At 42.8% G+C, this 28,000-nt stretch overlaps 1 protein-coding gene across 14 annotated transcripts; it reads left to right on the top strand.

Annotated features, from left to right (window-relative positions):
* Positions 1–18: 18 nt before the first annotated feature.
* On the top strand, positions 19–23,140 carry LOC129854415 (tripartite motif-containing protein 66-like). Of its 14 annotated transcripts, none has more exons than XM_055921443.1 (18): positions 19–338; positions 9,395–9,637; positions 10,431–10,644; positions 12,982–13,111; positions 13,406–13,522; positions 13,839–13,953; positions 14,263–14,409; positions 14,589–14,706; positions 14,852–15,696; positions 17,567–17,782; positions 18,398–18,548; positions 18,953–19,031; positions 19,129–19,318; positions 19,565–20,520; positions 20,765–20,897; positions 21,080–21,154; positions 21,255–21,407; positions 21,622–23,140. In XM_055921443.1, the coding sequence occupies exons 2-18, from the start codon at positions 9,473–9,475 to the stop codon at positions 21,856–21,858; spliced, it is 4,041 nt and encodes a 1,346-aa protein (XP_055777418.1). In that variant the 5' UTR covers positions 19–338; positions 9,395–9,472; the 3' UTR covers positions 21,859–23,140. The 14 variants fall into 14 exon arrangements, with proteins under 14 accessions (XP_055777418.1, XP_055777410.1, XP_055777409.1 ...); XM_055921435.1 differs by having other exon boundaries at positions 9,383–9,637; XM_055921434.1 differs by having other exon boundaries at positions 9,380–9,637.
* The last annotated feature ends 4,860 nt before the right edge of the window (positions 23,141–28,000 follow it).

Below are 28,000 nucleotides of genomic sequence, written 5' to 3'. Positions count from 1 at the left end.
CATCCCCCTCCTCTCCCCTGTAACTATTCCCCAGGTCGTTGCTGCAAATGAGAACGTGTTCTCAGTCAACTTACCTGGTAAAATAACGGTAAAATAAAAATAAATCAATCAATTGGATCTGTGATGGTGCATATCATCTGTCAGATGTTCTGTGTTGAGCTGTGGGATGGCAGAGCAAAGACGGTCAGCTGAAAAATACCCGAAAAAACGATTGGGATGCAGTTATACATTAGACCAAAATAAGGGTATCCCTCACCATACGCCCATGCCCGTGGCTGACGTGCCCGATGCCTTCTAGTTTCGGTATTTATGGTGGGCTAGGATGAATAACGGATTGGGTAAGTTAAATATTATTAAAACAATAGTTTACCTGTACTGTCCTATCGTGATACTGTCCTGTCATGGTATGATGCTTGTACTGAGTTACCAGGCAAGCACAACTGGCTTTTACGGTGGAACATTAAACATATCGACAGCATATTTTAAGCTTGAATAGATAGGCGAAATAGGCTAGTCATAATATTACCGTCATAAAATGAATGTGAAAAGTATGTGTTTGGGAAGATATTTGTACAAAAATGCATTATGACAATAAGATTAACCGAAGATCAAATGTTTTCGTGTGTGTGTATGGGGGGGGGGGGGGGGGGGGGGGGGGGGGGGTGTAGGGGTGTGTGTGTGGGGGGGGGGGGATGTGAGATTTCAGATGGGAAGTACCGTTTTTCCCGAAGAAATTAACCATGTAAGTCTCACGATCAAACACGAGACTTTGTAACTCCAAAATATTTGAGCTGGACAAAAGAGCGACATCCAATGGATGGAGAGGGGATAGCCTGCCTTATACGGTGATGATCAGGTTAAGGTAAAAAACTCAAGCTTTGGTTATACTTGACTTGTGACAGCCCTTCACTATAATAGGAAGACCTAGGTGAGTATATTCTGTATCGCAGTGAATATACCAGTAGCCTACAGTCCATTTCAAATTCGTAAACATGGTCATAATAATAATGTAGCCCGTCCTAGTACACTACGTGCGCACTGACACTGAAAGCAATTGTCATCACATAACGGTAAGTTGATATTGTCTGACTCTGAACCTTGCGGACGCACTGCCAAAGCGAAAGTTATTGCGTTTGAGGTATGTTATGAGCAACTATTGTGTTTTGTATCTTAAAAACGATATTGTAATGCATGATTTTTTGGACAGCTTAAATACATGCGTAAATAATCGAATGAATTTAGGTGCGGCTCTGTTGACTATTGAGTAGCTCAAATTATGCGCATCCTCCGATACTGTATGCGAGCCAAGAATTCAGCAATGTCATTTAAACAACAAATCGATACCAGTTAGGTTACCATTATATTTTGATTACAACAGGGAATGCGTCAGTATAATTAGACTAGATTGTTACACAATCTATCTGTCTAATTTTAAAGTCATTGATTCACCTGCTCCTTGTCTATCATGATGAAAATCAGATATTTGCACATAGCCTACTGGAATGATAGCCCAGCCATGAATCATAACTTGTTTTACTTTTAACAACTTGATATTTTACAGAAAATGGTTGAAACAACAGCAACCACGTTTGCATTCATTGATCAGGCTCAATACACAATTGATATACATGATGACAATGACAGGTTATCAATGAGTGACATTGACCTCTGTTAAGTGTCAGTGTGGCCGATCTGTATAAAATAGGGCAATAATACAATCATTTCACCACACATTGATTCCATATTGGGAGGTTTAAAAGATAATTATGCAATTTCATAAAAACAAAAATGCCCTGCAATTCATACCTGCAAATCCACATATTATAGCTTATTGCCATCAGAAACATGAACAAGCTGGGAAGTGTGTAGTCCCCCGAGCCTACAGGGCCTCCCGAGTGGCACAGCGGTCTAAGGTACTGCATCGCAGTGCAAGAGGCGTCACAACAGACCCGCGTTCGATCCCGGGCTGTATTACAACCGGCCGTGATCGGGTGTCCCATAGGGCGGCGCACAATTGGCCCAGCGTTGTCCGGGTTAGGGGAGAGTTTGGACGGGTGGGGCTTTACAAGTAGGCCGTCATTGTAAATAAGAATTTGTTCTTAACTGACTTGCCTAGTTAAATAAAGGTTAAATAAAACAAAAATAATAATACTTCCAGGGAGGTGTTAGTAAAACACAGGCACTGCTATAAAGCTGTTATTGACAGACAGCCAGGGAGTGATGCTCACATTCCTTCTCACAGGAAAAGCATATCATCTCTCAGAGAGCCCCCTCAACACTCATCATCACTCAATAGACAAGACCCAATACATGGATGGTGCATCAGGATTAGGGGTCATAATGTAAAGAAAAGTAGCCTAAACACATGCAGATACAGACAGTGCCTTCAGAAAGTGTTTACACTCCTTGACTTTCCCCTATTTGTTTTGTGTTACAGCCTGAATTGAAAATGGATTACATTTAGATTTTTTGTCAGTAGCCTACACATAATACCCTATAATGTGAAAGTGGAATTATGGTTTTAGAAATTTTTACAAATTAATAAAAAATGAAAAGATGGAATGTCAATAAGTATAACCCCTTTGTTATGGCAAACCTAAATAAGTTTAGGAGAAAAAAATGTGTTTAACAAGTCACATAATAAGTTGCATGATTTCTTAAGGACTACCTCATCTCTGTACCCCCACACATACAATTATCTGTAAGGTCCTTCAGTCGAGCAGTGAATTTCAAACACAGATTCAACCACAAAGACCAGGGAGGTTTTTCAATGCCTCGCAAAGAAAGGCACCTATTGGTAGATGGGTATTAAAACTAAACAGACATTAAATATCCCTTTGAGCATGGTGAAGTTATTAATTACACTTTGGATGGTGTATCAACACACCTAGTCACTACAATAATACAGGCGTCCTTCCTAACTCAGTTGCTGGAGAGGAAGGAAACCGCTCAGGGATTTCACCATGAAGTCAATGGTGACTTTAAAACAGTTACTGAGTTTAATGGCTACGATAAGAGAGAACTGAGGATGGATCAACAACAATGATTCAGGACATGAAGTTAATTGCATTCCCAAATGTTTTGCAGTATTACTTTATTGCCTTGTTGCAAACAGGATGCATGTTTTTGAATATTGTTATTCTGTAAAGGCTTCCTTCTTTTCACTCTGTAATTTAGGTTAGTTTTGTGGAGTAACTACAAAATGTTATGTTTGGGGCAAATCCAATACAACACATTACTGAGTACCACTGTCCATATTTCAAGCATAGTGGTGGCTGCATAACGTTACGGGTATGCTTGTAATTGTTAAGGACTGGGGATACAAAAGAAATAGACCAAAAGGCAAAATTCTAGAGGAAAACCTGGTTCAGTCTGCTTTACACCATACACTGGGAGATTAATACACCTTTCAGCAGGATAATAACCTAAAACACAAGGCTACACTGGAGTTGCTTACCAAGAAGACAGTGAATGTTCTTGAGTGGCCAAGTTACAGTTTTTTGACTGAAATCTACTTGAAAGTCTTTGGCAACACCTGAAAATGGTTGCCTAGCAATGACCAACAACCCATTTGACAGAGCTTAAAGAATTTTAAAAAGAGTCATGGGGAAATATTGCCCAATCCAGTGTGGAAAACTCTTAGAGACTTACCCAGAAAGCCTCACAGCTGTAATCACTGCTAAATGTGCTTCTACAAAGTATTGACTCAGGGGTGTGAATTCTTATGTTAATTAGATATTTATGTATTTCTTTTTCAATACATTTGCAAAAAATTCTAAAAACATGTTTTCACTTTGTCATTATGGGGTATTGTGTGTAGATGGATGAGAGAAAAAAATCTATTTAATCCATTTTGTATTCAGACTGTAACACAACAAAATGTGGAATAAGTCAAGGGGTATGAATTCTTTCTGAAGGCACTGTATCACTGTGTACATGGATTCACTATGCCTGATTTTGAACAGAGCACCACAAGAGTACCTTCAGTGATGAGAGTGCTCAAATGATTTAAATTATGCATATCTTTTATGATTTTTTTATATGCTATTATCATTAATTCAATACGGATACATCTGTACCACAAGGCAGATTCCAAGGAAGAGTATTGAACACATTTTTCTCCTGTAGGCTATGTAATAAGTTATGGACTTAAATACACTTTAAATGGGTTTCTGTGAATTTGACAGTTGCGTACAGGCAGCTCGGTGGCAAGTATTGTTCTGTATTTCATATTACAGTATTATACTGTAATATACAGTATCAAAGCAAGTAATGTGTAATGACACACAGTACAATACCGTAAAATGTACTGTAAAAAGAATACTGTAAAAAAGTAATGCTACCGTAATCGAAAAATAATGAATGAATGGATGAATTAAATTAATTGAGGGAGGGGTTTGTATTTCACAGTATTATACAGTAATTACAAGAGATTGCAAACAGGTTGGCTGCTAGGTAAAGTGTTTACACATTACAGTATATTCATGAATATTTTGTGTTTTATATCACTTGCACTTCTAGAGGCCTTAACAAAGGCTTCCAAACTGGCAGCGACTACAGGGCCAAACAGACCAAAAGGACATGGCAAAATGCTCAACCATTTAAGGTTTTGGACTTGCTGCCACTCCAATCTGTCCCCTATACAAATTGATGGGGCAATATAAGGAGTTAAATTAGTACAGCCTTCTCACTCATGTGTGCAACCAATATAGCCTATGACAAGGCATACCTCAAAATACACTACATCACCAAAGGTATGTGAACAGAGGGCGAACAATAATAATTTGATGAATCCATTTAACTGATGTGAATGCATATTTTTGATATCAGTGATGATGATACAGTATTCATCTCTCAGTGTTCATATGAAAGCCTATTGTTACTACATAATGAGAAGGTATTTATCTACAGTTACAGTTTAAGTTGGAAGTTTACACACACCTTAGCCAAATACATTTAAACTCAGTTTTTCACTATTCCTGGCATTAATCTTAGTAAACGTTCTCTGTCTTAGGTCAGTTAGGATCACCACTTTATTTTAACAATGTGAAATGTCAGAATAATAGTAGAGAGAATGATTTATTTCAGCTTTTATTAGTTTCATCACATTCCCAGTGGGTCAGAAGTTTACAGACACTCAATTAGTATTTGGTAGCATTGCCTTTAAAATGTTTAACTTGGGTCAAATGTTTCGGGTAGCTTTCCACAAGCTTCCCACAATAAATTGGGTGAATTGTGGCCCATTCCTCCTGACAGAGCTGGTGTAACCGAGTCAGGTTTGTAGGCCTCCTTGCTCGCACATGTTTTTTCAGTTCTGCCCACACATTTTCTAAAGGATTGAGGTCAGGGCTTTATGATGGCCACTCCAATACCTTGACTTTGTTGTCCTTAAGCCATTTTGCCACAACTTTGGAAGAATGCTTGGGGTCATTGTCCATTTGGAAGACCCATTTGCGACCAAGCTTTAACTTCCTGACTGATGTCTTGAGATTTTGCTTCAATATATCCACATCATTTTCCTCCCTCATGATGCCATCTATTTTGTGAAGTGCACCAGTCCCTCCTGCAGCAAAGCACTTCCACAACATGATGCTGCCACCCCCGTGCTTCACGGTTGGGATGGTGTTCTTCGGCTTGCAAGCCTCTCCCTTTTTCCTCCAAACATAACGATGGTCATTATGGCCAAACAGTTCTATTTTTGTTTCATCAGACCAGAGGACACTTCTCCAAAAAGTACGATCTTTGTCCCCATGTGCAGTTGCAAACCGTAGTCTGGCTTTTTTATGGCGGTTTTGGAGCAGTGGCTTCTTCCTTGCTGAGCAGCCTTTCAGGTTATGTCGATATAGGATTTGTTTTACTGTGGATATAGATACTTTTGTACCTGTTTCCTCCAGCATCTTCACAAGGTCCTTTGCTGTTCTGGGATTGATTTGCACTTTTCGCACCAAAGTATGTTCATCTCTAGGAGACAGAACGAGTCTCCTTCCTGAGCGGTATGACGGCTGCGTGGTCCCATGGTGTTTACACTTGCGTACTATTGTTTGTACAGATGAACGTGGTACCTTCAGACTTTTGGAAATTGCTCCCAAGGATGAACCAGACTTGTGGAGGTCTACAATGTTTTTTTCTGAGGTCTTGTCTGATTTCTTTTGATTTTCCCATGATGTCAAGCAAAGAGGCACTGAGTTTGAAGGTAGGCCTTGAAATATATCCACAGGTACACCTCCAATTGACTCAAATTATGTCAATTAGCCTATCAGAAGCTTCTAAAGCCATGACATAATTTTCTGGAGTTTTCCAAGCTGTTTAAAGGCACAGTCAACTTAGTGTATGTAAACTTCTGACCCACTGGAATTGTGATACAGTAAGTTATAAGTGAAATACTCTGTAAACAATTGTTGGAAAAATGACTTGTGTCATGCACAAAGTAGATGTTCTGACTGACTTTCCAAAACTATAGTTTGTTAACAAGAAATTTGTGGAGTGGTTAAAAAACTAGTTTTAATGACTCCAACCTAAGTGTATGTTAACTTCCAACTTCAACTGTATATATACCACAGCAGGTTGGTGGTGCCTGAATTGGGGATGACCCGCTCATGGTGGGATTAAGTGGAATGGTATCAAATACATCAAACACATGTTTTCCATGTGTTTGATGCCATTACATTCACTCCGTTTCAGCCATCATTATGAGCCGTCCTCCCCTCATCAGCCTCCATTGATATATACACTACATGACCAAAAGTATATGGACACCTGCTCGTCGAACATCTCATTCCAAAATCATGGGCATTAATATGGAGTTGGTCCCCCTTGTTCTGCTATAACTGCCTCCACTCTTCTGGGAAGGATTTACACTAGATGTTGGAACATTGCTGCGGGGTCTTGCTTCCATTCAGCCACAAGAGCGTTAGTGAGGTCGAACACTGATGTTGGGTGATTAGGCCTGGCTCGCATTCAGTGTTCCAATTCATCCCAAAGGTGTTGGATGGGGTTGAGGTCAGCCAGTCAAGTTCTTCCACACCGATCGAGACAAACCATTTCTGTATGGACCTCACTTTGTGCACAGGGGCATTGTCATGCTTAAACAAGAAAGGGCCTTCCCAAACTGTTGCCACAAAGTTGGAAGCAAAGAATCGTCTAGAACGTCATTGTATGCTGTAGCGTTAAGATTTCCTTTCACTGGAAATAAGGGGCCTAGCCCGAACCATGAAAAACAACCCCAGACCATTATTCTTCCTCCACCAAACTTTACATTTGGCACTATGCATTCAGGCAGGTAGCATTCTCCTGGCATCCGCCAAACCTGGACTGCCAGATGGTGAAGCATGATTCATCACTTCAGAGAATGCGTTTCCACTGCTCCAGAGTCCAATGGCGTCGAGCTTTACCCCACTCCAGCCTGCATTGCGCATGGTGATCTTAGGCTTGTGTGCGGCTGCTCGTCCATGGAAACCCATTTCATGAAGCTCCCTACAAACAGTTATTATGCTGACATTGCTTCCAGAGGAAGTTTGTAACTCGGTAGTGAGTGTTGCAACCGAGGACAGATGATTTTTATGCGCTGCGCGCTTCAGCATCAGCTGTCCCGTTCTGTGAGTTTATGTGGCCTACCACTTTGCGGCTGTGCCATTGTTGCTCCTAGACCTTTCCAATTCACAAAACAGCCCTTACAGTTGACCGGGGCAGCTCTAGCAGGGCAGAAATTTGACGAACTGACGGACTTGTTGGAAAGGTGGCATCCTATGACAGTGCCTCGTTTAAAGTCACTGAGCTTTTCAGTATGGCCATTCTACTGCCAATGTTTGTCTATGGAGATTGCATGGCTGTGTGCTCGGTTTTATACACCTCACAGCAAAGGGTGTGGCTGAAATAGCCAAATCCACTAATTTGAAGGGGAGTACACATACTTTTGTATTTATATTGTATGTTAATGAGCCAGAAACAACAATACCATTCACCCACTAGTGGTCAAAAGGTTTTTGGTGCCCCAAAGATATGCAATTACAGTACCATTAGAAATACAGCAGTTCTTTCCCCACCCACAACATTTTCCCACAATGCACCATCATTTACAGTATGCTGCAGTAAAACGTTTCAGAGTATTGATAATACCCAAAATGACCTTATAATTTACAGTTTTCCATTACAGTGTACAGTGTACAGTGATTGAGGAGTTTGGCCAGAGAAGTCATGAATATTTACAGTCACTATGTAGATAATTGTCTGATCAGGGAAGTGACATTGGAGTGGTTTTTCACTTGGATCTCATCACCTCAGTGTTAATGGATGTTACATAGGTGTGCTTTCAGGGGAGACATCACCAGTGAAGTTTCTATTATTGTGACATCTCTAGAGATGTCATGCTTTCAGGTTGCCTTTTATACAGCACCAACCTCACTTAGCAGGGCAGGAGAGCTGTCCCTCACAGAGAGGTATAGTGCTAACACCTTTCTGGTTTAAAAGCAAAATGGGGAGTTTGAAAGGGGAGGAGGGGGGGTTTAAAAAGCAGGAGAGCTGAGTGAACAAGGGGCGGGGTCCGCTAGGTTTGACTAATTGTGTTTTAAAGTGGGTCTTTGAGCACACAATGGGGAATGGGATGGTTTTTAGCTCCCCTGTGAAGCACCAGAGGATGAGAAAGTTGTCAGATTTGTAGGTCAGGCTGCAGGGCTTGGTGTTAGGCAGACTCAGAGCAGCAGCCATGATGGTGTTTTGATCTTGATTTCGCATAGTGAGGGTGTCTTACTACTCTTTTCCACAACTCTTTCAGCATTACAGCAACGGGAGGAGTCATATCCCTCCTTCTAATAGTGTCACTTTTTGCTGATGCATTTTAAGACAGTTACAACATGATCCTCCTCTCTAGTACTGTAAATGGATTGTCTTTCCAGCCATGAAGTTAGTTTTGTTTCCTTGCAGTGTGCCATTCCTTCTCTTCTGCAATACTGTAATAAAGATAAAGCAGGAGTGCTTCCTACTCTCATCTGGTGCTCATCAGAGCCTGACCCGGTTATGGTGTGCTACGTGAGCATGTGTGGCTCCAGAGGGAACTGTCCCCTCCTTGTGCTGATACAGGGATGCAGAAGGAGGTCACCAGCAGCCCACCACAACCCAGCCCACCACAGCCCATCCCATCCCAGCCTGCTCCACTCCCGTTTGCAGTGCTTACAATTCCCTCCAACATTGTAGGTCAATCGGCCTCTCCTTCCATTTTGGGAAGGGCTTCCGGGGATATTTCGCCCTAGAAAAAAAATAATTATCGTATCTCCCTAATTCCCAATTATTATGCACAGGCTTATTTAAGAAAAAGGATTATGTTTTTTTGTGTGTTAGAGAGGATGGATTTGAATTTGAGACTCCTCTCCTTCTGTTCTGTGAGGAGTCCTACACACAGATGAACCAGGCGAGGAGAGGAGAGCTCAGCACGCAGGCTGTCATGTAAGCCGTATTCTCTGGGGCCACCTCTCGGTGCATGCTGCTTCCTGCCGCAGGTAAAAGCTTCAGTGTGAGTGCTGCTGTGCTGTGTGTGAGCGTCAGACTGTGCTGTCCTCTCCCTCCGATAGCGAGAGCAGCTCTGCTGGGTACCAGCTCCACCATTCACCAGAGGACACATTACCCCAGTGCTGACATGGAGAAGGTAAGGCGTTCTCTCAACGTTCTATTAACATTCCTATGACACGGCTGACACAGATTACCTCAACTCTCTTTTTCCCCCACAAGCAGATTTTCTATTCTACTTTTGTTTGTGCCTCTGTGTGTAGAGGCAATTGCAGAAATAGAATGAATGTAAATGCGTGGACTTATTATTTGCTGTCTTAGCCCGAGGGTATTCAGACTCTCTCAAGTCTTTGATGTGCTTCAGTGTATTTCTAACAAAGTGAATATGAATATTTTTCCAAATAACTCTGAGGGGATAATGTTAACTGTTAACTGTAATGTGAGGAGGATGAAAAGATACACAACACGTTCTGAAAGAAGAAAGGATCATCCTGTGCAATTGGCATGACTTCAGTATGACCTGTTTTCTTATATTGTTGCAGCTGTATTTTCATATGTGATTTCAGTACATTTGATTTGAATGTGCACTTCATTCTGTGCTACTAGCTGTCTTTAAGCTGCATTAAATGGGAAATGAATCAGCTGGTTGAGCAGCTTGTGTCTGTGACTCTCAACATGGCTTAATTTTGAGGAACTTGATCGAATGCATCTGACATTCTCTGGGAATAGCTCAGAATGTGTGAGCATCGACACAAGTAACCGCTCTGAGGAGTGTGATTTAGCCCAAAGTACAGAGGGAGGTAACACAAATACTTCTGACAGATGTCACCCCATCTTTATATCAGACAACCTTGTTGTTTTGTGTGTGTGCTTGTGTGCATGCGTGCTTGGTGTGTGTCAATACATGACAGGTCTTCTCTTGTCTGTGGCAGCGTTGCGCAGAGTGCCCAGAGCCCAGGCTAGCCCAGAGCCTGTGTACATTCTGCAACAAGTGGCTGTGCTACCAGTGTACAGACATGCACCAGCACCAGAAAGCCTCCCCTCAGTGCTCAGACCTGCACAAACACCAGAAGCCCACTAACCAATGGGCCGACCTGCACCAGAGGGACCAGATAGCCCCCAGGTCCCTGCCTCCACCCGAACCAGGCAAGCATCTCTCTCTCCCAGACAGGTTCTCCCATCCCTCACTGCCTCTCCAGTCTCCACATCCGGGTGTCTCTGGACGGTTGGGTGGAGATGGGCTTCGTTTCCCCGGGGTCGTCATCAGACCTGTTTGGGTTTCTTTGTTTCAACTTTTTCCCATGTTTGTTTGTTAATCATGTCTCAGTAGGAATGATTGTGATGAATTCTGCATGTAGCCTGTAATGGTTGGTGGTACAGTAATGGTTCCTCCACAATTAATTTTATCATGTGGCCCACATTCAGAAAGTGAACACTCTGAGAATGATACTATTTTTGTAGCAGCAGTGTGATATAATTCGTGGATGCTGAAAAGTACGTTTCTAGGGCTCTACTCTTGGATGCTAAAAGGCGAAGTCATACTGTAACTCTGTGATCACATCTCACCTCTATTGCCACCTCTAAGTGTTGCTGTCTTAGTGTGTTAGTGTTTTGTTTTTGTGTTTTGGTGAGAACATCAGTTTGAAGTGTTGCGGGTGAGAAAGCGTAGCTCTGCAGGCAGGATGTGGTCACTCAGCTCTTAGCACTGGGGCTGTGCTACGCAGTGCACAATAGGCCTTGTGGAGAGCATTGTGCAAAAGGCACTGCTCATTGGAGTGGTGTGTCCAGCAGAGTGCAGTAGGGTTGTGTTCAGCGGATAGCTATGTTCAGCTGAGACTTTAGTCAGGCTCTGTGGGCCTGTGTGCAGCAGTTTGCATATGAACTGGGATGTGATCTTTATGTTATAGGGTTGTGTTGAGCGCTGTACTGTTCTGTTGAGTCAGTGTTTAGTTGACTGTACTAACTAGGGCCATGCTTAGCTGTGTGTGTGTGTGTGTGTGTGTGTGTGTGTGTGTGTGTGTGTGTGTGTGTGTGTGTGTGTGTGTGTGTGTGTGTGTGTGTGTGTGTGTGTGTGTGTGTGTGTGTGTGTGTGTGTGTGTACAGCAGCAGTACTGTGTATTGTTGGGGGCTGTGTTTACTCATCGTGACCCTGTGGTCTCTCTATCACGTTGTGATCTGTTTCCTGCCCCTTCTGGTTTGTGTGTGTTTGTGTGTGCGTTTGTGCCTGCGTGTGTGTCTGTGACTGTGGGAAAACCTTCTGCATCACCCCAGAGTATAGACATAGGACCAACTTTAATGTGTACAGTGGATAGCCATCTGAACATCACCCAGTCTTCTCAGTCCTCATAACAATGCTTAGGCCTGCTCCGAGTGCAGTGCACACAGTTTCATGACACAATCATTACCCAAGAGAGGAAATAAACACCAGCATCAGGATACAACAATTGGCTGTTATTGTTCTCAAAAGTCAATTAAAGGCTTCAGTCAATTTGGGTCCAGTTTTGAAGTAAATAAACTAATGCCACATGGTGATTGCTCGGACTCCGTCCCAAATTATACCCTATTCTTACATGGTGCACTACTTTTGGCCAGAGCCCTATAGGGAACAGGTGCTATTTGGGATATAACCTTAGTGTGAGGAAGTGATAACTTTGGGCAGGAAGTCTCATATGTGCTGCATAAGAATCACATTTCCAGCTATTTATACAGATCATTTGCATAGAGTAGGAACTCTCATTACATTGCAAATCAAATGACTAATGCTGCATTTATTTTTAAAACATGGCCGTTTATGCATGCACACATGAAAGTAATTTGTTCTCTAGCAGCATTTGTTACTGTCTACATCCTGCGGTGTGAAGGTTTTGTTTGATTCTTCAAAAGCCAACCGAACAAAGTTATTCATCTAGATTGGCACTGGTCTTTCATTTCTTCGATCAAAGACCTCTCTCTGCCCTATTTTCCATCTGTTTACCCATTCTTTAAGCCCAGAAATATTTACTAGATTTAAAGGATGGCATATTTCCCCAACCTAAAATAGTTTTGGAATGATGATGATACTGAATGACTGTTAACTTGAGGCCAATATCAGATTCAATGTATTTTCCAACTCTAAAATAGAGTAGAGTGAGATTGCAGATAACATTTGAAACTAAATTAAACAAGACTCAACAGGAAACATTCAGCGAAATAGTAGTTTGTCTTGTAGATTGATTTAAAAATAGAATAAAACATTGATGTACATAAGCTGTGTGCTGCCAGACATGAATGTTATGCAGTTGCTCTTTAGTAGGCCACTTTTGTTTACATGATGTGTCTTTGAACATTTGTTTACATGATATATCTTTGTGCATTTAGCAAATAAATGTACAGCACCAATTCCTCCCAACGGGTTTAGCTGTAGTGTGAATTGCTTGTTTAGTCCTTCTCTGTGGTAATGCTATGCTTCTCTCCCCCCTCCCCCCTCCCCCCTCTGCCCGGCAGGCCCTGGCTCGTGTGGCCGCCCCCTCCTCATGTGCCACTCTCACAGACAGGAGCCCTTGGAGCTCTTCTGTGAATCCTGTGACCTCATGTGCTGCAGCAGCTGTCACCTGTCCGCCCACAAGAACCACAGGTCAGTCCTTAGACACGGCACAAGGGCATTACAGTGAGGAGCTAACAGCAGGTTAAAAACCTCCTGCATTGTCTCTGGTGCATATCTTCAACCTACCTAATTCTAATTCAGTCCATATGATACATTGCCCTGTTGCCTGTGATTTTGCAGCGCATTAGTGGTCCCAAAAGTCTCTAACGTCATACAGTAACTAGCCCTCAAGGAGATGCTTTAAATGAAAGCGTGTAAAGTGGTGAGGTTAAGTGGTGTTTCTATTGTATTATTTGACCCACTGTGATATCTGTTTGTCCTCAGGTTGGTGCACATTGGGAAGGCCCTGCAGGACCAACAGTGGCAGTTTGAGAGCCTGATGGCTCAGGTGGAGGAGAGGAGGTCTGCAGTGGAGAGCACAGCCAAACAGATAGAGGACAGGTAAGCTCCGCATGTACAATACATTACAGACAGATGTGTAGAATGAGCAAGAGTATACACTGATCTCATAAAGCAAGTGTAAAGCCAACAGCTGGTGGTCTCAGAAACCTGGCTCAAATTTACCAGAGCAATGTTGATGACATGTATATGTCCTCTCAAAGATTATATACAATACACTCTCCAACTCTGAATGAAATACCCATCTAACATTTGAAAAGCATCCAAGTGCAATAAAGCACTTGTACACCACAATCCATCAACTGTTTTGGTTTCTCTGTCAGTAATCAGAATGTCATTTTCTCTGTGTTCCTCTCAGGCTGCACGGTGTAAAGGTCACGCAGAGGAAGGCTGAGAACCAGATTAAAATGGCAAAGATGATTATGATGAATGAGCTGAACAAACGGGCTAACCTATTAATAGAGCAACTAGAGGTAATGACTCTCTCTCTCTCTCTCTCCCCTCAGTCTCTATGTTTCCAGGGGCATTCATCTCCAGTGTCTAGCTGACCATGAATGTACATGTTCCCAATCAGGAGCGCTCCCAACATTATCTAATCAGTTCCGACCGCTTGCAATGGAGAGGCAATAATGATCTGTCAAAAAAGCAGGGATCTTAGGAATGAAATCCGGCGAAAAACAAGCCATTGATTAGCCTCTCTCTTTCCATCTGTAATTCACTCTCTCTGTACCAGCAATTACACGTGAGCATGTTTCTGTCTGCCTCTGTGTGTGTGTGTGTAGAAGATCTCAGAGGACTTCCAGCGGCGTCTGGAGGACCAGCTGCAGGGGGCGATAGAGATGTGCAGCCAGCTGGACCACGTGCAGAACTTCATCAGCTGGGCAACGGCCCACCACCTCAAGAACCCACTGCTCTTCAGCAGGGAGCTGGTAGGTCTGAAGGGACAGAAGGGTGGGCTTGCGGGTCAAACACAAGACCATTCTTTTGCCACTTGTAAAATGCAAGGCCCTTTTCTAGTCTCTTTTAAGAAAAGAGAAAGAAAACATTTTTGGAGTTGATTATGATAAAAGGTCTTTTGGGCTTTTAAATTACGCCTGTCCTCCTTTAGATTTCTCTCCAGATGCAGCGCCTGCTTGAACCCCCACTTCACTCTGACGCCTGGCTCCCTGTGAAAATCAAATTCAACTGGGATGCCAGCTACTGGACTAAGCAGATCTCAACTTTGGGTAAACTAAGGCTTAAGGACTTGGCTGCAGTAGCAGTGACTGGTTGTAAACTGGTAGTATGTAATTATTGAAAGTGTTGCATTTAATGCCTTCCTACTGGAGACCTGGCCTTATTCCTAAACTACAAGTATCTCTGTTGTTCTAGGTCAGCTCACTGCCGAGGGGGGAAATCGCTCCTACTCTGAGGGCGTGGCCTTCCCCAGCATCCTGAGGCCCCAGCCTATCACCTGCTTGTCCCTGCCATCTGTGTGCCATGGAGGGCGGGAGCAGAGCTGTGCCTTCCAGGCCTGCTGTCAGCCCCAGATGTGCTGCCTTCACTGCATACCCCCACAGCCAGCTGTGCAGCTGGACAAGACCCAGCGGGAACCCAACCCCTACTCCGCCAGGTGTGCCCAGTCCACCCTCAGCTCTCCCTCACTGGCCCTGCACCAGAGTCAGCTGCTGAGGTGCTGGGGCCCTGACAGTCCTCCAGGTCCACCAGCTGTGGCGCCCTCCTCCATGCAGCGTCCCCAACAGCCAGCGCATCTCCCGGCTGCTGACCCAGGCCTGCTCAGCTCCAACTCCAACAGTAGAGGTCTTGGACTTCAGCCCCCAGCCACAGCCCTCTACCAGCCTCAGATTCAGCCGCTTCCCGAAACTCATGCACAGCCAGCCACAGATGGGGCCAGGGATGGCCAGGGCCAGCAGGCCAGCAGAGAGAGAGAGCAGACTCCTGGGCAGCCAGCTGTGGACAGAGAGGTGTTGACAGAGCAGATCCAGGAGGGGAGCAGGGAGATGACACATGTACAGACAGGGGTGGACAGAGAGGTGCTGACAGACGGGATCCAGCAGGAGCAGCAACAGCAACAGCAACAGCAACAGCAACAGCAGCAGCTCCTGTCTCCCCTGGTGGCCGAACTGACAGTGGAGCAGCAGGAGGAAGAGCAGCAGGAGGAAGAGCAGCAGGAGGCCAGGACTACACAGCCATCCAGAGACTGCAGAGATGGCATGGTGAGTTGACCAAAGCACACTATAATGAACATTGTTTCTTCACATCAGAGATGCTTAAACCATATCATCTTAGTAAAGCTGTCCATGTTTGCTCAGCGATAGTGCACTTTTGGCCTACATTGGAGTTCCCCCATTGTTGTCTGTTGACCAGAGAGTTGTATAGGTCCCACAACCTCATTTCGCTTTCACTCTGTTGACTCCCCAGTGGTCACACTTGTCCCTCCTCATTCTCTATGGCCTTATAGACCTCACCACACACTCTGAGCTCAGAGGTGTCAAAACACACAGTCTTGCTCACAAACACCTCTCAGACTCACAGTAACACACATGCCTCAGCCCTGCTTCGCTTCTGGCAATGCACACATACACGCACACACAAACCACAGGTCACACACCTGTCCTGAGGAGAATAGTGCAAGGTACAGCCATTGTTTCACTTCGGTTGTGCATTATGGCAGAATAAAAAGCCAATGGGTTGAGGGCAGGCTGGATACAGTAAATTGGTTTCATGGTGTTATAATTGAAGCTCAAAGCACATTGTACCGCAGGGAGCTTCGCATGATTGCAAGTCTTAAAACCCAGGCTGACAGCAGTATTTCCTGTCTCAATATCTACATACAGCGGATATTGAAAGAATTCTGTCAATAACTTTGTTTACGCCAAATGATCAGTCACAGTGGTTGACAGCTGCCCTGAAAACAGATGGTGCTACAGAAACCTGAGGTGCTTCCATTTGAAGAAGGAACTATGCTTAAGAAAGAGGCACACTAACACAATCAAAGCACCAGCTATGCTGAAATATATAAAAAAAACAAAAAAAAGATTCTACTGTTTACCCTTGGTACCAGGGATTGAGCAACCGAATGATCACCGATCAAAAATGTTCCTCCTGCATGATTACAACAACAGAGGCACATGATTTCCGCCTTGCCAAGACACAGTGAGTGAAAGAGAGAAGAAAATGCGCTTGGGCGCAGCCACATACATACTTAACCTGGTAATAATGAGACACTTGGGGAATTGGTGGAGCTGGCAGGTTGATTTCAGCTCTGGGTACACTTCTCTCAGATACATCCCTGTCTTCTGTCTCGCTCCCTCTTCCTCTAGAAGAGGATTATAGCTTTTTTCTCCACATTTAGACTCCTTCACACCTCTCCTCGGGGCGCGGATCAGGTAAGTGTTTTAACCGAGTGGTAATTATGAGCACATGCTCTGTGTCAGCTGGTCTAAATCTCCATGGTGTGTGGCGCGCTGTGAGAAATAAGACAGAGAAAAAAAGGGAGGGAAGGAGAGGTGAGAGGAAGAGGAGGGGTGAGAGGAAGAGGAGGGGTGCTGAGACACAGGCTAGTGCTCGAGCTTTGTCAGGCGTATGGCTGCATTAGCACAGAGATACAGTTGCTGGGGGCTTTTTGGAAAACTCACATTAGTGAAATGATGACGAGATGGGAAGGCCAATGGAGAAGAGACAGAAAGAGAGTCTAATCTGTGATGTGCTAATGCCTCTTATTCAAAGGAGCCTAGCTAACGCACTTCTGATGGTGGATTTACATACGATAATTGGTGTTGTAACTAAGCCCTTCATTATCAGTAGAATGACGGTGTTGTGAGCGTGGGCCATCTCTCGCTGAAATGAATGGGCTTTGTAGCGATTGCGTTGTTTTTAATCAGACAGGCAGGGCTCACAGAATGGATTCTGAGTGGCGTCCTTAGTGCGTGTGGTACTGAAGGTTGTTCCGCCACACACCTCCCACCACCGCACTGTCTCTCTGTTGCTATGACATGAATAGATGCACCTGTGTTGTATGATGCTCAGTCAGCAACAGTAGAGTGTGCTGAGGCGGTCTGCCTTCATGTTTCTGTGTTCTGACAGAGATCCACTTCATTGGAGATGTCTGTGACGACCCATGGGTTTAGTGTTGATGCTCAGAGCAGCAGGCCCAGCTCACTGTGTGGGAGGAAGAGTCGATCCCAGAGCATCCCACCAGAACTGGCAGGCCCCTCCAGCAGCCCCTCCACAGACAGGCCCCTGGGGGCCACCCACAGCCTAGCAACAGCAGCCGTGGAAAGGGGACGCATGGCAGACCAGGTAACCTATTACTAAACAGAGACCTGCTGCCATAGAGATCCTATAATTAATGTAATTCTATACAAAGAAAAGAACATTGTAAAAGAAAACAATATTCCAAATACTGTATCTATTACAATATGTCAGTTATTTTAAGGCGCAGTCTCAGCAGTTTTGGATTTGATTTTAAAGGGATACATATAAATGTGGTAGAAAGGTTTGGCTACACACATGGCAATGTAAATTCTTTGCAGAGGGTAAAAGACATTACCAAAAAACAGAACTGATGCAGCAATGAGTCCATTTGCTTTTTTTTGCAAACAAATTGGACAAAGTTGCTAGTGTTGCTGTTTAAAGGTACATTTAACAAAATTACCTTTTTGGGTCAATCAGATTCCAGGTTTTTGGCAGCAATGCCTTTTCTTGTTTTTGTCTCTGCAGTTGACTCTAGCATGATGTAGTACAATACCCATAATGTTTTGTAACGATATCTGGTTTATCTTACTAAACCCATTCCTAAAGCTAACACTAAGGTGTCCCTTCTCCTTATTCTTACAGACTTTGGATGTAAAATATGGTTGGTGTCTGTGCTTGATATAGTAGTTGATGTTGATTATGACTGATTCCCTCCCTCAGCAGGGTTTCATGGATCTCAGACGGAGGGGGTTGTCTTCTGATGGAGTGATACGATCTGTGGCCTCCTTGGAGAGATCCTTAGCCACTCCTCCCTCCAGAGGCCAGCCCAGCCTACGCCTGTCGCCTTTGACCATCTACAAGACAGAGCCTGGTACTAAGCCACTTAACTTCCAAATATTATACATTTATCATTTATTTATTATTATATTAATATACATTTCTCAGATGATTTATTTATTTCTGTATACACTGTACACTGCAATTCATATCTAGCTGGCAATATTGTACGCCATGGCAATAATAAACAACACATCTCTCTCTCTCTCTCTCTCTCTCTCTCTCTCTCTATATATATATATATATATATATATATTTATATATATATATTTATAACTGTAGATAAATATGTTCTGATTATGTAGTAACAATATGCTCTCATATGAACATATGACCACTGAGAGATGTATACAGTATCATCATCACTAATATCCAAATTCTGCTTTCACATCAGTTAAATGGATTCATCAAATGATTATTCTTTCTCCTGTTTACCAGATTATGTCTATGCATATGATGAGACTGGGCATGACGTCAAAGGAAAATGCAGAATACCAAGAAAAACTCCAGACAACAGGTATGTTCTATTTAAACATCACAATAATCTTCAAAAAATAGTTTAAGGGGAAAAGCTAAAGGTATGTTGCTTCACCACTTCCCTCTTCATACATCAGTGACAGAGAGGTACAGAAGGAATCTGGGAGTTCCAGTTCCAAGGTTCCAGTGGTGTGTTTGGAAAGGCTGAAGATCCTGGTGTCTCGGATCCCACCACAGGGGCGGCGACAGAGTGACCCTCTGCCAGACACCGCAACAGAAAGGACCGGACCTGTTCCACAGAGGGGATGGGAGGACAAGATGACTGAGGTAGGCTCCACTAAAACACCATGAACTCTCTTCTCTTCCAGATAGTCTATGATGTCAGATTATACTCATTTCATAACCACAATAAACATTTTGTCTGAACTAGTTTTGTCCAGCAGCTGGTTCTTATAAGCAGCAGCAATTAGCCCAGAGAAGAGGCTAGGTCTGAACTAAATTGCAATGTGTTTCAGATCAGGGTATAATACTACTGGCATGTTCTAAATGTCCAACTCTGTACTTTGTCTACAGGGAATATCAAAAGAAGCCAAGGTCGCAACGGTCAGCCTGTCTCTGGATAAACAATATTCAGAGAGACACACTATCAATCAATCTCTCCCACCTCCAGTACTCAATGATTGGCCTGAGCATGGAAGAGACAGTCCTCACAAAGAGCTCACACTGCAAGTACCCGCCACTGATCTTGTATCACCCCCACCTTTCTCTGCACCTGACCTTGACTCTGACTCAGATCCCAGGTCAATCTCAGAAACTGTTTCTGACCCTGAACTGGACTCGGACCCACAACCAGAATCAGATCCCCAGCAAGAGTCTGATCCACCAGCTGAGTCTGCATCGGAGGCTGATCTGGAATCAGTTGCTGATGAGGAATCTCCTGATGAGGCAGCTACAGAATCAGAACCTAGTTTGGAATCAGAACCTAGTGTGGAATCAGAACCTAGTGTGGAATCAGAACCTAGTGTGGAATCAGAAGGTAGTGAAGAATCAGAGAATGGTTTAGAATCAGAGAATGGTGAAGACCTGGATGCTGATGCGGAATCAGAGGCTGATATGGAATCAGACCTCCAACCTGACCCTGGCTCAGACCCCCGTTTTCCATCTGAAACACGTCCGGGATTAGATTCTGACCTGGAATCAGACTGTGCACAACCCCCTGAATCACAAGGGTCTGCAGAATCTGGACCAGATCTGGAATCGGAGCCAGACTCAGTCCCTGACCCATCCTCTATCAGTCCTGACCCAGGAGTGGAGTCCCATCCAGCCCAGAGGGCTCTGCCTGCAGACCCTGGTCCACAGATGCATTGTGAAGAAGTCGAGCAGGTCATGCCTGGGGCAGAGAACATGGAGATGGAGAGTGAAGACTTCTGTGCCGTGTGTCTGATCGGAGGAGACCTTCTGTGCTGTGACCGCTGTCCCAAAGTCTTCCACCTGTCTTGCCATGTGCCCGCTCTCCTCAGCTTCCCCACGTAAGTCATCTAATCGCCATAAGTCATAGACTGTGTCCCAAATGGCATCCGATTCCCTATATAATGCATTACTTTTGACCAGGGCTCATAGGGCTCATAGGGCTCTGGTCAAAAGTAATGCACTATACAGAGAATAGGGGGCCATTTGGGACACCTCACTTCTCTCATCCATCAGTCTTGTCTACACTACTGCTCTGTGGTTGAGGATAACCAATGTCTGCCTCTGTGTCCTCTCCCACTTCAGGGGTGACTGGGTGTGTACCTTCTGCAGAGATATCCAGCAGCCAGAGGTGGAGTATGACTGTGAGAACCAGAGGCTGGCTGCAGAATGTTCAGGAAAGCCATTGCCTCATGTGCTCTCTGCTTGTGACCAGAGAGTAAGTATTATTCTTCATTATGAAAATTTGAATCAACTGACACTGGACTCAACATATTACTGGTAATGACCAGTCAGTAGTGTCAAGGAGGGCTCAGTGTATTCTGTAAGTGGGGTTTCACACCTACTAGTTACAGTAAATGTTATTTATCGTAATAAATCAATGTTGTCCCCCCTCTGTAGAAATGTGAGAGGTTGACTCTGTTGATCTGCAGCAACATGCTAAGTGCTCCCTTCCACGAGCCGGTCAGTCCACTGGTAAGTGATCCCAATCTTATTCTTAATCAGCATGTTAGTATTCACAATACTCCACAAAAACACAGTGATCTGGTTTAATAAAACGTGTTTTGAAACCTAGGCTCGCCACTACTACCAGATAATCAAAAGGCCCATGGATCTGTCTGTGATCAGGGCCAAACTCAGCAAGAGGAGCACTCACCACTACTATTCACCTGAGGAGTTTGTGGCTGATGTCTCCCTCATGTTCAGGAACTGTGCAAAGTTCAATTATGTAAGTGATATAGATTAATAATAATATTTTAGTGATAGAGGTTAAACTGTATATATTGACCACTCTTTCAGTGCTATATTGCAAATGCATATTTTATTGTATCATTTACATTATTAAATGTCTCACAATGCAATTGTAAGTACTGATCCGGATCACAGTAGTAAAACCTGAGATGAGCTGTGTTTAATGTCTGGTTTCTCTGTCTGTCCTCCAGCCGGACTCAGAGGTGGCCCAAGCAGGTCGCAGCCTGGAGACGTTTTTCAGCTCCAGACTCAGGGAGGTGTTCCCAGACAGGGCCTTCCCTGCAGCCGAGGAGGACTCCGACAGCGATGAGTACGACGAGGTGTACAGAGCAGCCGAGGGAGGCTTCCCCTGGCCAGAGAAGAGAGAGCAGTGCCACAGGAAGAGGAAGAGGAGGCACTCTCTCAACTGGAGGAAGCATAACTTCTAGTTGTAGGCAGTGGGGCAGAGCCTATCACTGGCTATTTTGAAGGACAGTATGACATGATATTGCACTGGACGTTTCCATCCAAGAGAGGAAGCTGAGTTTTTATGAAGGGATTGTATGTACATATTTACATTTTGAGAATTGTACTTCTTCATTATAAAGGTTATCTGCTCTTAATTTGGCCTGATATTTGTGTCAAATATTATTGTATAACTATAATCTGACATACATCTTTATACTTATTATGCCTTTATAAACTGCGTTTCTGGTATTTGTTTTTTGTTCCAGATATATTTGGAGATTCTACTTATATATGTAGATTCTCCATCATGTATACGGCAAAACCTATAAGGTCAGTATTAATAAATGGTAAACATATTTATAAATATTAAACTCTACATTATCTTGTTTTATATATTAATATTGAGTGTTTTTAGTGGCTAAATGATTGCAGGCAATTAGTAAATACAGACTATTAATGTTAATATTTCTGTCTTTCATTTTTTAAATATATATATATATATATATATATGTCTCTGTCCTATATGCACTTAAAGTACAGTATAGAACGTTATGTACGGCCTACCTTTTTTTACGGTAATGATTTGAGTGACTGGCAGAGGGCGCCCTATCTTCAGCAGCAATGACTGAGCACAAAGGAAAAGGTTAAGTTCATATTGAACCAAGGGGGTATTCAAAGAAGATTAAGATAAATATAAAAATGAACATACCTTTAGTTGAAATTGCCACAATAGTATTGCAAGGCACATATGCTTTAGATTTGCATTTATTAAATCCTAATGAAATTATACTTCATTAGTATAAGGCCAGTGTTAGTAATGATTATTTCTCAGGCTTAATGGGAGTGGGAGGTATTTGATCCAGTGTGAATAAGTAGAAAGACCTGGCGAAGTTAAGAGTGACTTAAGAGGAATGTTATGTTATTTCAACTTTCTGTAGTTTCTATGTAGAATGTACATGTTAGTTTTTCATTTATGTAAAATGGCTGCTGCAATACGGTAGAGCTGGCTGTATTTTTTTAAAGGTTGCTGCAAAATAATAACTTAAATTAACTGTCAGATCAAGCTAAGTTTGCTATTTGAATAAACAAACGGACTTAAAACGATTGTAGGTATTTTTTCTCTGTAGTATTTCATTTGGACTTTTCAATATGGAATATCTCTGCTTCCATCTCTAATATTGAATCCTAAAAGCTACAAAGACCCTCTCAGAGTTAGCTGGTATCAAGAAATGTCCATTTAATAAAGAATAGTTGAAAAGAAAAGTGCTGTATCTGAAACGGTCCTCGCTATTCTTCTACGTTTCATTTTGATTCCTCATTTCTATTCTGTCTGAAGTTATTTTATGGGGTAATGGAAATAATAAATGTCTATCTTTAGCCGACAAAGGCATGTTTTGTATCAATGTAGTCTTCTTGCTAGTTACTACCTAAAATATATGTAATAAGCTTAAAGGTATGCTGAGTCATTTCTGGAGTTTCTGGGGGATTTGACAGAATGGGGTTGTGATTAGTTGCCAACAGTCAAGTGTCAGTCAGTGTCCCACCTCTCTCCATATGGGCGGTGTTGCTGTGGACTTGACAAGATGCAGGATGCGTTGCCAGAGTATCAGTGGGTATTAATGCAGACGACTTCTCAGGATTGTGAGTTTGTTCAAATATTTAATTTACATGAAGACATGAAAGAAAAATAATCTCCTAAAATAACGACATTTATGTTGATGTAAGCTATTTCACAACTCATTTCATCTTCCTTTATTTACAGCAGCTAGTCATATCCAAGAAAGATAACATGCCTTACTAAATATTTCATGGAGATAAAAAGTGTTTAAAAGTTGCCTTGTCAGCCTACCATGCAAACTTTCCTCAAAGCCCCGATTCTCTGTTTATCCAAGACTTTTCCTACATAAAAGTAATTTTCTCTTAATGAGTTAGAACATTATGCGTTGCCTGGAACCCTTCAAATCATTCACTTTGAGTGTAGTCTTCCATTAAAGGTGATTCACAGGGTCCTTATGGTTGCTTATGGTTGAGGACAGTGAATGATGTATGATTAATCCTGGGTCCCTTTGAAAACCTCCGGCTAGCCCCGACCAATTTTCTAATTCAATTATCCTCGAAAGTCTTGATTGAAACATCATGCAGACATTAAAGCATTCCATATTGAAATGTTTCACTAAAGGCATAATAATAACAGAGCAGCCTGGTGTATTTGTGGTGGATGCAGGGCCGGCTCTAGCCTTTTGGGGGTCCGAAGCAAAATATGGTTGGTTTTACAACAAATTTCCTGAAATTCTACACATTTTGAAAAAGGGTGGAATTTTTTATTTTTTATTTTGAGTCTAATTTCCTGCAATTCTACACATTTTGCCATGACTTATACCATGTTAATATGATATCTGAGTGAGAGTGACTAACAAAATCAATTGAGGCCCCCCGGGCATGTGCTATGCGTGCCCTGTCGGTAATTCGACCATGATTATGATAAGATATACTTTATTAGTCCATGCAAGATGGAAATTAGTCTTCTGCTTTAATCCAACCTGAAATTACAAGAGAAAAACTGCTGATGCACAACCAAATTCTGAAATTGCACCTTGTTTTTTCTACTATTCTAACTCTCAACTGTAAGTTGAAACCCCGACTGAGTTCCTAACATTATTTATATTTTATTTAAAAAATGTGGATTGGGGGTCCCCTAGCGGTCGTGGGGCCTTAAGCGGTTGCTTATGTTGATTATATCTAGGGCCGACCCTGGCTGGACTGTAATGAGCCTGATTCTGTGAGTGGTGAGCAGTGAGAAGCAGTGCTGTCTTGACTGTGGGCTAGCTAGCAGCAGACTGGTGGGTCTTCGCATCACAGAGAGGGTAGTGGTCTTTTTGGACATTTCCATCATTGACCGTAACTCATTTTCTCTCGAGATGCAATCATGGCAGCCTATTAATAATGATAGGATCATCTTAATGTGGGCGAGTCTGGAAAATACTTTAGCAGAGTTGTGAGCCATGGAAGTCACAAGAAGCAACAAGATGATAAAACACACTGTAGTCTTGGCAAAACAATCTCATATTATACTAAGCACCATCATTAAGTATTAACTAAAGAATACGATCTATACTCCTTTCATACTCTCTCTAACCATACGTTTTAATTTTTTTATCAAGGAAAAGCATGATGGATTTAATGGATTTGCATGTCCAATGAAATACCTTTTTGTTGGACTCTCAATCCATGTAGTTAGGCCAAAGAGGTGTCTTTCAAAAGTTAAGAAATCCTAAGCCCCAAATTCGAATGAAAAATGCAAACTAGAAATTGAATTTCAGCAAGGCATGAACTGAGGAGCATTTAAAACGTGCCAACTTTAGCACCTAGAGGCAGACCAGCAGAGATTAATTTGTATCAAAAGACCTCTCACATATATTCCTGTGAAAAGATTTACTGGATCAAGAGTGAATTCCTTGCCCCTCCAAGCGGTTACAGTTCTCCTTTGATGAAAGGAACCAAGCTGGGTTACTTGTTCCATCCCAAGAGATGATATCATCTTTCCTTCCTGAGAGAAACACACATTTGCTCTCAGTAAATCTTATTATTCCAGTGAATCCTGCCCCACCACCCCACGGATGCGTTCCAAATGGCATCCTATTTCCTACATAGTGTACTACTTTTGACCAGAGCCATACGAGTCATGGTCAAAAGAAGTGCACTATACAGGGAATTGGGTGCCATTTGGGATGCACACTCTCACTCCAATAGACTCATTCTGGTTCATCTCTACAGACAGTATCCTGATGAGTCTTAAATCAGATCAGAGTGCTGTCTGGGAGAATTCCCTCAATACCTGCAGGATTAAGACGCTGATTGTCTGCCTGCTGTCCTGACAATGCTGGAGGGTGATGCTGCTCCCAGGAGGTTCTCATGAAGACAGACATGATGTAATCACTCTGCCTGCAGCGTTTAAACCTCTCTTTACCCTAGAAATGCTGCTCTGCTGCTGGCCCCTGTCTCATGTCAAGAGCACACATCACTTCTTTCTTAACATTACCAATAAAGGATAACATTTTTGTGGGACTAGTGGTGTTTTTTCCACGTTTTTCTGCTAGTAAATATATAGTGATTACTACTCAACTTCAGGGGAATGGTGTAGCTCATAAAAGTTCCAGACCTTATGAACTACCTCCTTACTTTATTTGGTATTGTGATGCCTGTTTTTGATTAGCCACTCATATGGGAGCAGGGGTTTATTTTAATAGGTAAATCGGCAGCATTGCTTTTAAGGGGAACCCCAGTCAATCAGTGGTAAGTGTTTTGTATGTAGTGAAGTCAAATATTATTGTTGAATAACAATAGTTCGACCCCCTCGATGCGTTCGGGGTAAAAGTGCAAAGTGGCAGTTTGAGATCAGTTCATGGCTGTTTCTTGAGAGAAGATGGTATGAAAAGCGATTGTCTGTCTGACAACATGAGGGATTTCTGGCTGTAGGTTACAAGTCTCCTATGACTGTGGATTGATACACTTCCACAAGTCCAGAGCCATTAGGATATGGTAGTGCCCAAACTGCAGTCTAGGGACTGTGGATCTGAAAGACAGAAATAATACACTAAATACTGTTGTTGAGGGACAGTCGTCTTCATTTGCATGTTTTTAAGAATACCACTCTCTTGTTGTTATCTCATGAGAGCTCTTAGATAATAGCTGGTACAGTATATAAAACATGGCCTACTAAGTGACAAGGGCATTGTTGTTACCTGTTTTTACTCCATCCACCATTATAGGCATTCCCCCAGCCGTTTTGTTCTGTGTCTTGTATTCTACCTGATTCTACCTGATCCTCCTCTAATAAAAGGCAGTTGCATAACACAGCATCACATCTTCCAGGCTAGCTGTTTATTGTCACTCTCACACCATAAAGTGCTGGCTTCATTGATTGTCATAATGTGATGTAGTCTGTATTGAATTTGTCCAATGTGTCTTTTTTTTCTGTACAGTGTTCAGTCTTGTCTCCCCGCTGTGCTTCCCTCAGTGAAGATTATTGATTTGATTCTACTCATGGAACAATCAGGCCACAATATGCTGCATCATTTTTGGTCCTGGGCACATTTTAAGCCTTTTATTCCTGGGGTCTGCGACCTTTCAGTTAACAGACGTAAAATGAAACATAACAAGATAATTATGCGACACCCCTGTGAACTTTAGTCAACAATGACAGCGGTAGACATGGGAAAAAAACAGCCAGTGTAAAAAAATAAAATAAATGAAAGGACTTTTTGACTAGTGAAGCAGTCCATGAAATTGAAGTTTGAAGAATTGAATGACTTTCTTTGTTCTTTTTGAACTGTGGGGGGGAAAAGGGAAAGTGGATTGTTGTACCTCCCTTTCAAAGGTACTGAACCCTGCAATCAAACCATGCCTCATACGTTGGACATATGTTGGCATTTAATGTTGTGCAGTTGGAGCTTATGTGTTAGCCATGGTAATTGGGAGGTATCAGCGGTATTAACTGTTTCTGGTCTCCCTAAAGCCCTGTCTATCCCCACAGCACTGCAGATGTTCAGCAGTTTACATAGTGTGTACCCAGAGGCCAAATACAAACCCTAGATAGGTGGGACTGTAGGCTGGTACAGTGAATGTGAAAGAGCCATATAGAAAGCATCAAGGTTTTGTCTTTTTAGATGTCTGCATTGTAAATTGCGGTCAAATATATTACCATTTTCTGCCATGTCCTGAGGAGGGAAAACAATAAATGAAAGAAATCAAATTATCTGGAAAACATATTAACTTTGTTAAGTTATATCGAGTGCCATTTCTCCCCGTAGCAACGATTAAAACATTCCCAAACCAGAAACCATGGATAGATGGCAGCATTCGTGTGAAACTGAAAGCACGAACCACTGCTTTTAACCGGGGCAAGGTGACCGGAAACATGACCGAATACAGTGTAGCTATTCCCTCCGCAAGGCAATCAAACAAGCTAAGTGCCAGTATAGAGACAAAGTAGAGTCGCAATTCAACAGCTCAGACACAAGAGGTATGTGGCAGGGTCTACAGTCAATCACGGATTACAAAAAGAAAACCAGCCCCGTCGCGGACCAGGATGTCTTGCTCCCAGACAGACTAAATAACTTTTTT

The sequence above is a fragment of the Salvelinus fontinalis genome, chromosome 4 (genome assembly GCF_029448725.1).
Source record: "Salvelinus fontinalis isolate EN_2023a chromosome 4, ASM2944872v1, whole genome shotgun sequence".
Taxonomy (NCBI): domain Eukaryota; kingdom Metazoa; phylum Chordata; class Actinopteri; order Salmoniformes; family Salmonidae; genus Salvelinus; species Salvelinus fontinalis.
Note: the sequence above shows the minus strand (reverse complement) of the source record. Positions and strands in the feature narration are given on the sequence as shown.

Coding starts and splice junctions, on each gene's coding strand:
- LOC129854415 (XM_055921443.1), top strand. CDS start 9,473: ATGCTGCTTCCTGCCGCAGGTAAAAGCTTCAGTGTGAGTGCTGCTGTG. Junction 10,645..12,981: donor CCTGCCTCCACCCGAACCAG/GCAAGCATCTCT, acceptor TCTGCCCGGCAG/GCCCTGGCTCGTGTGGCCGC. Junction 13,954..14,262: donor TATTAATAGAGCAACTAGAG/GTAATGACTCTC, acceptor GTGTGTGTGTAG/AAGATCTCAGAGGACTTCCA.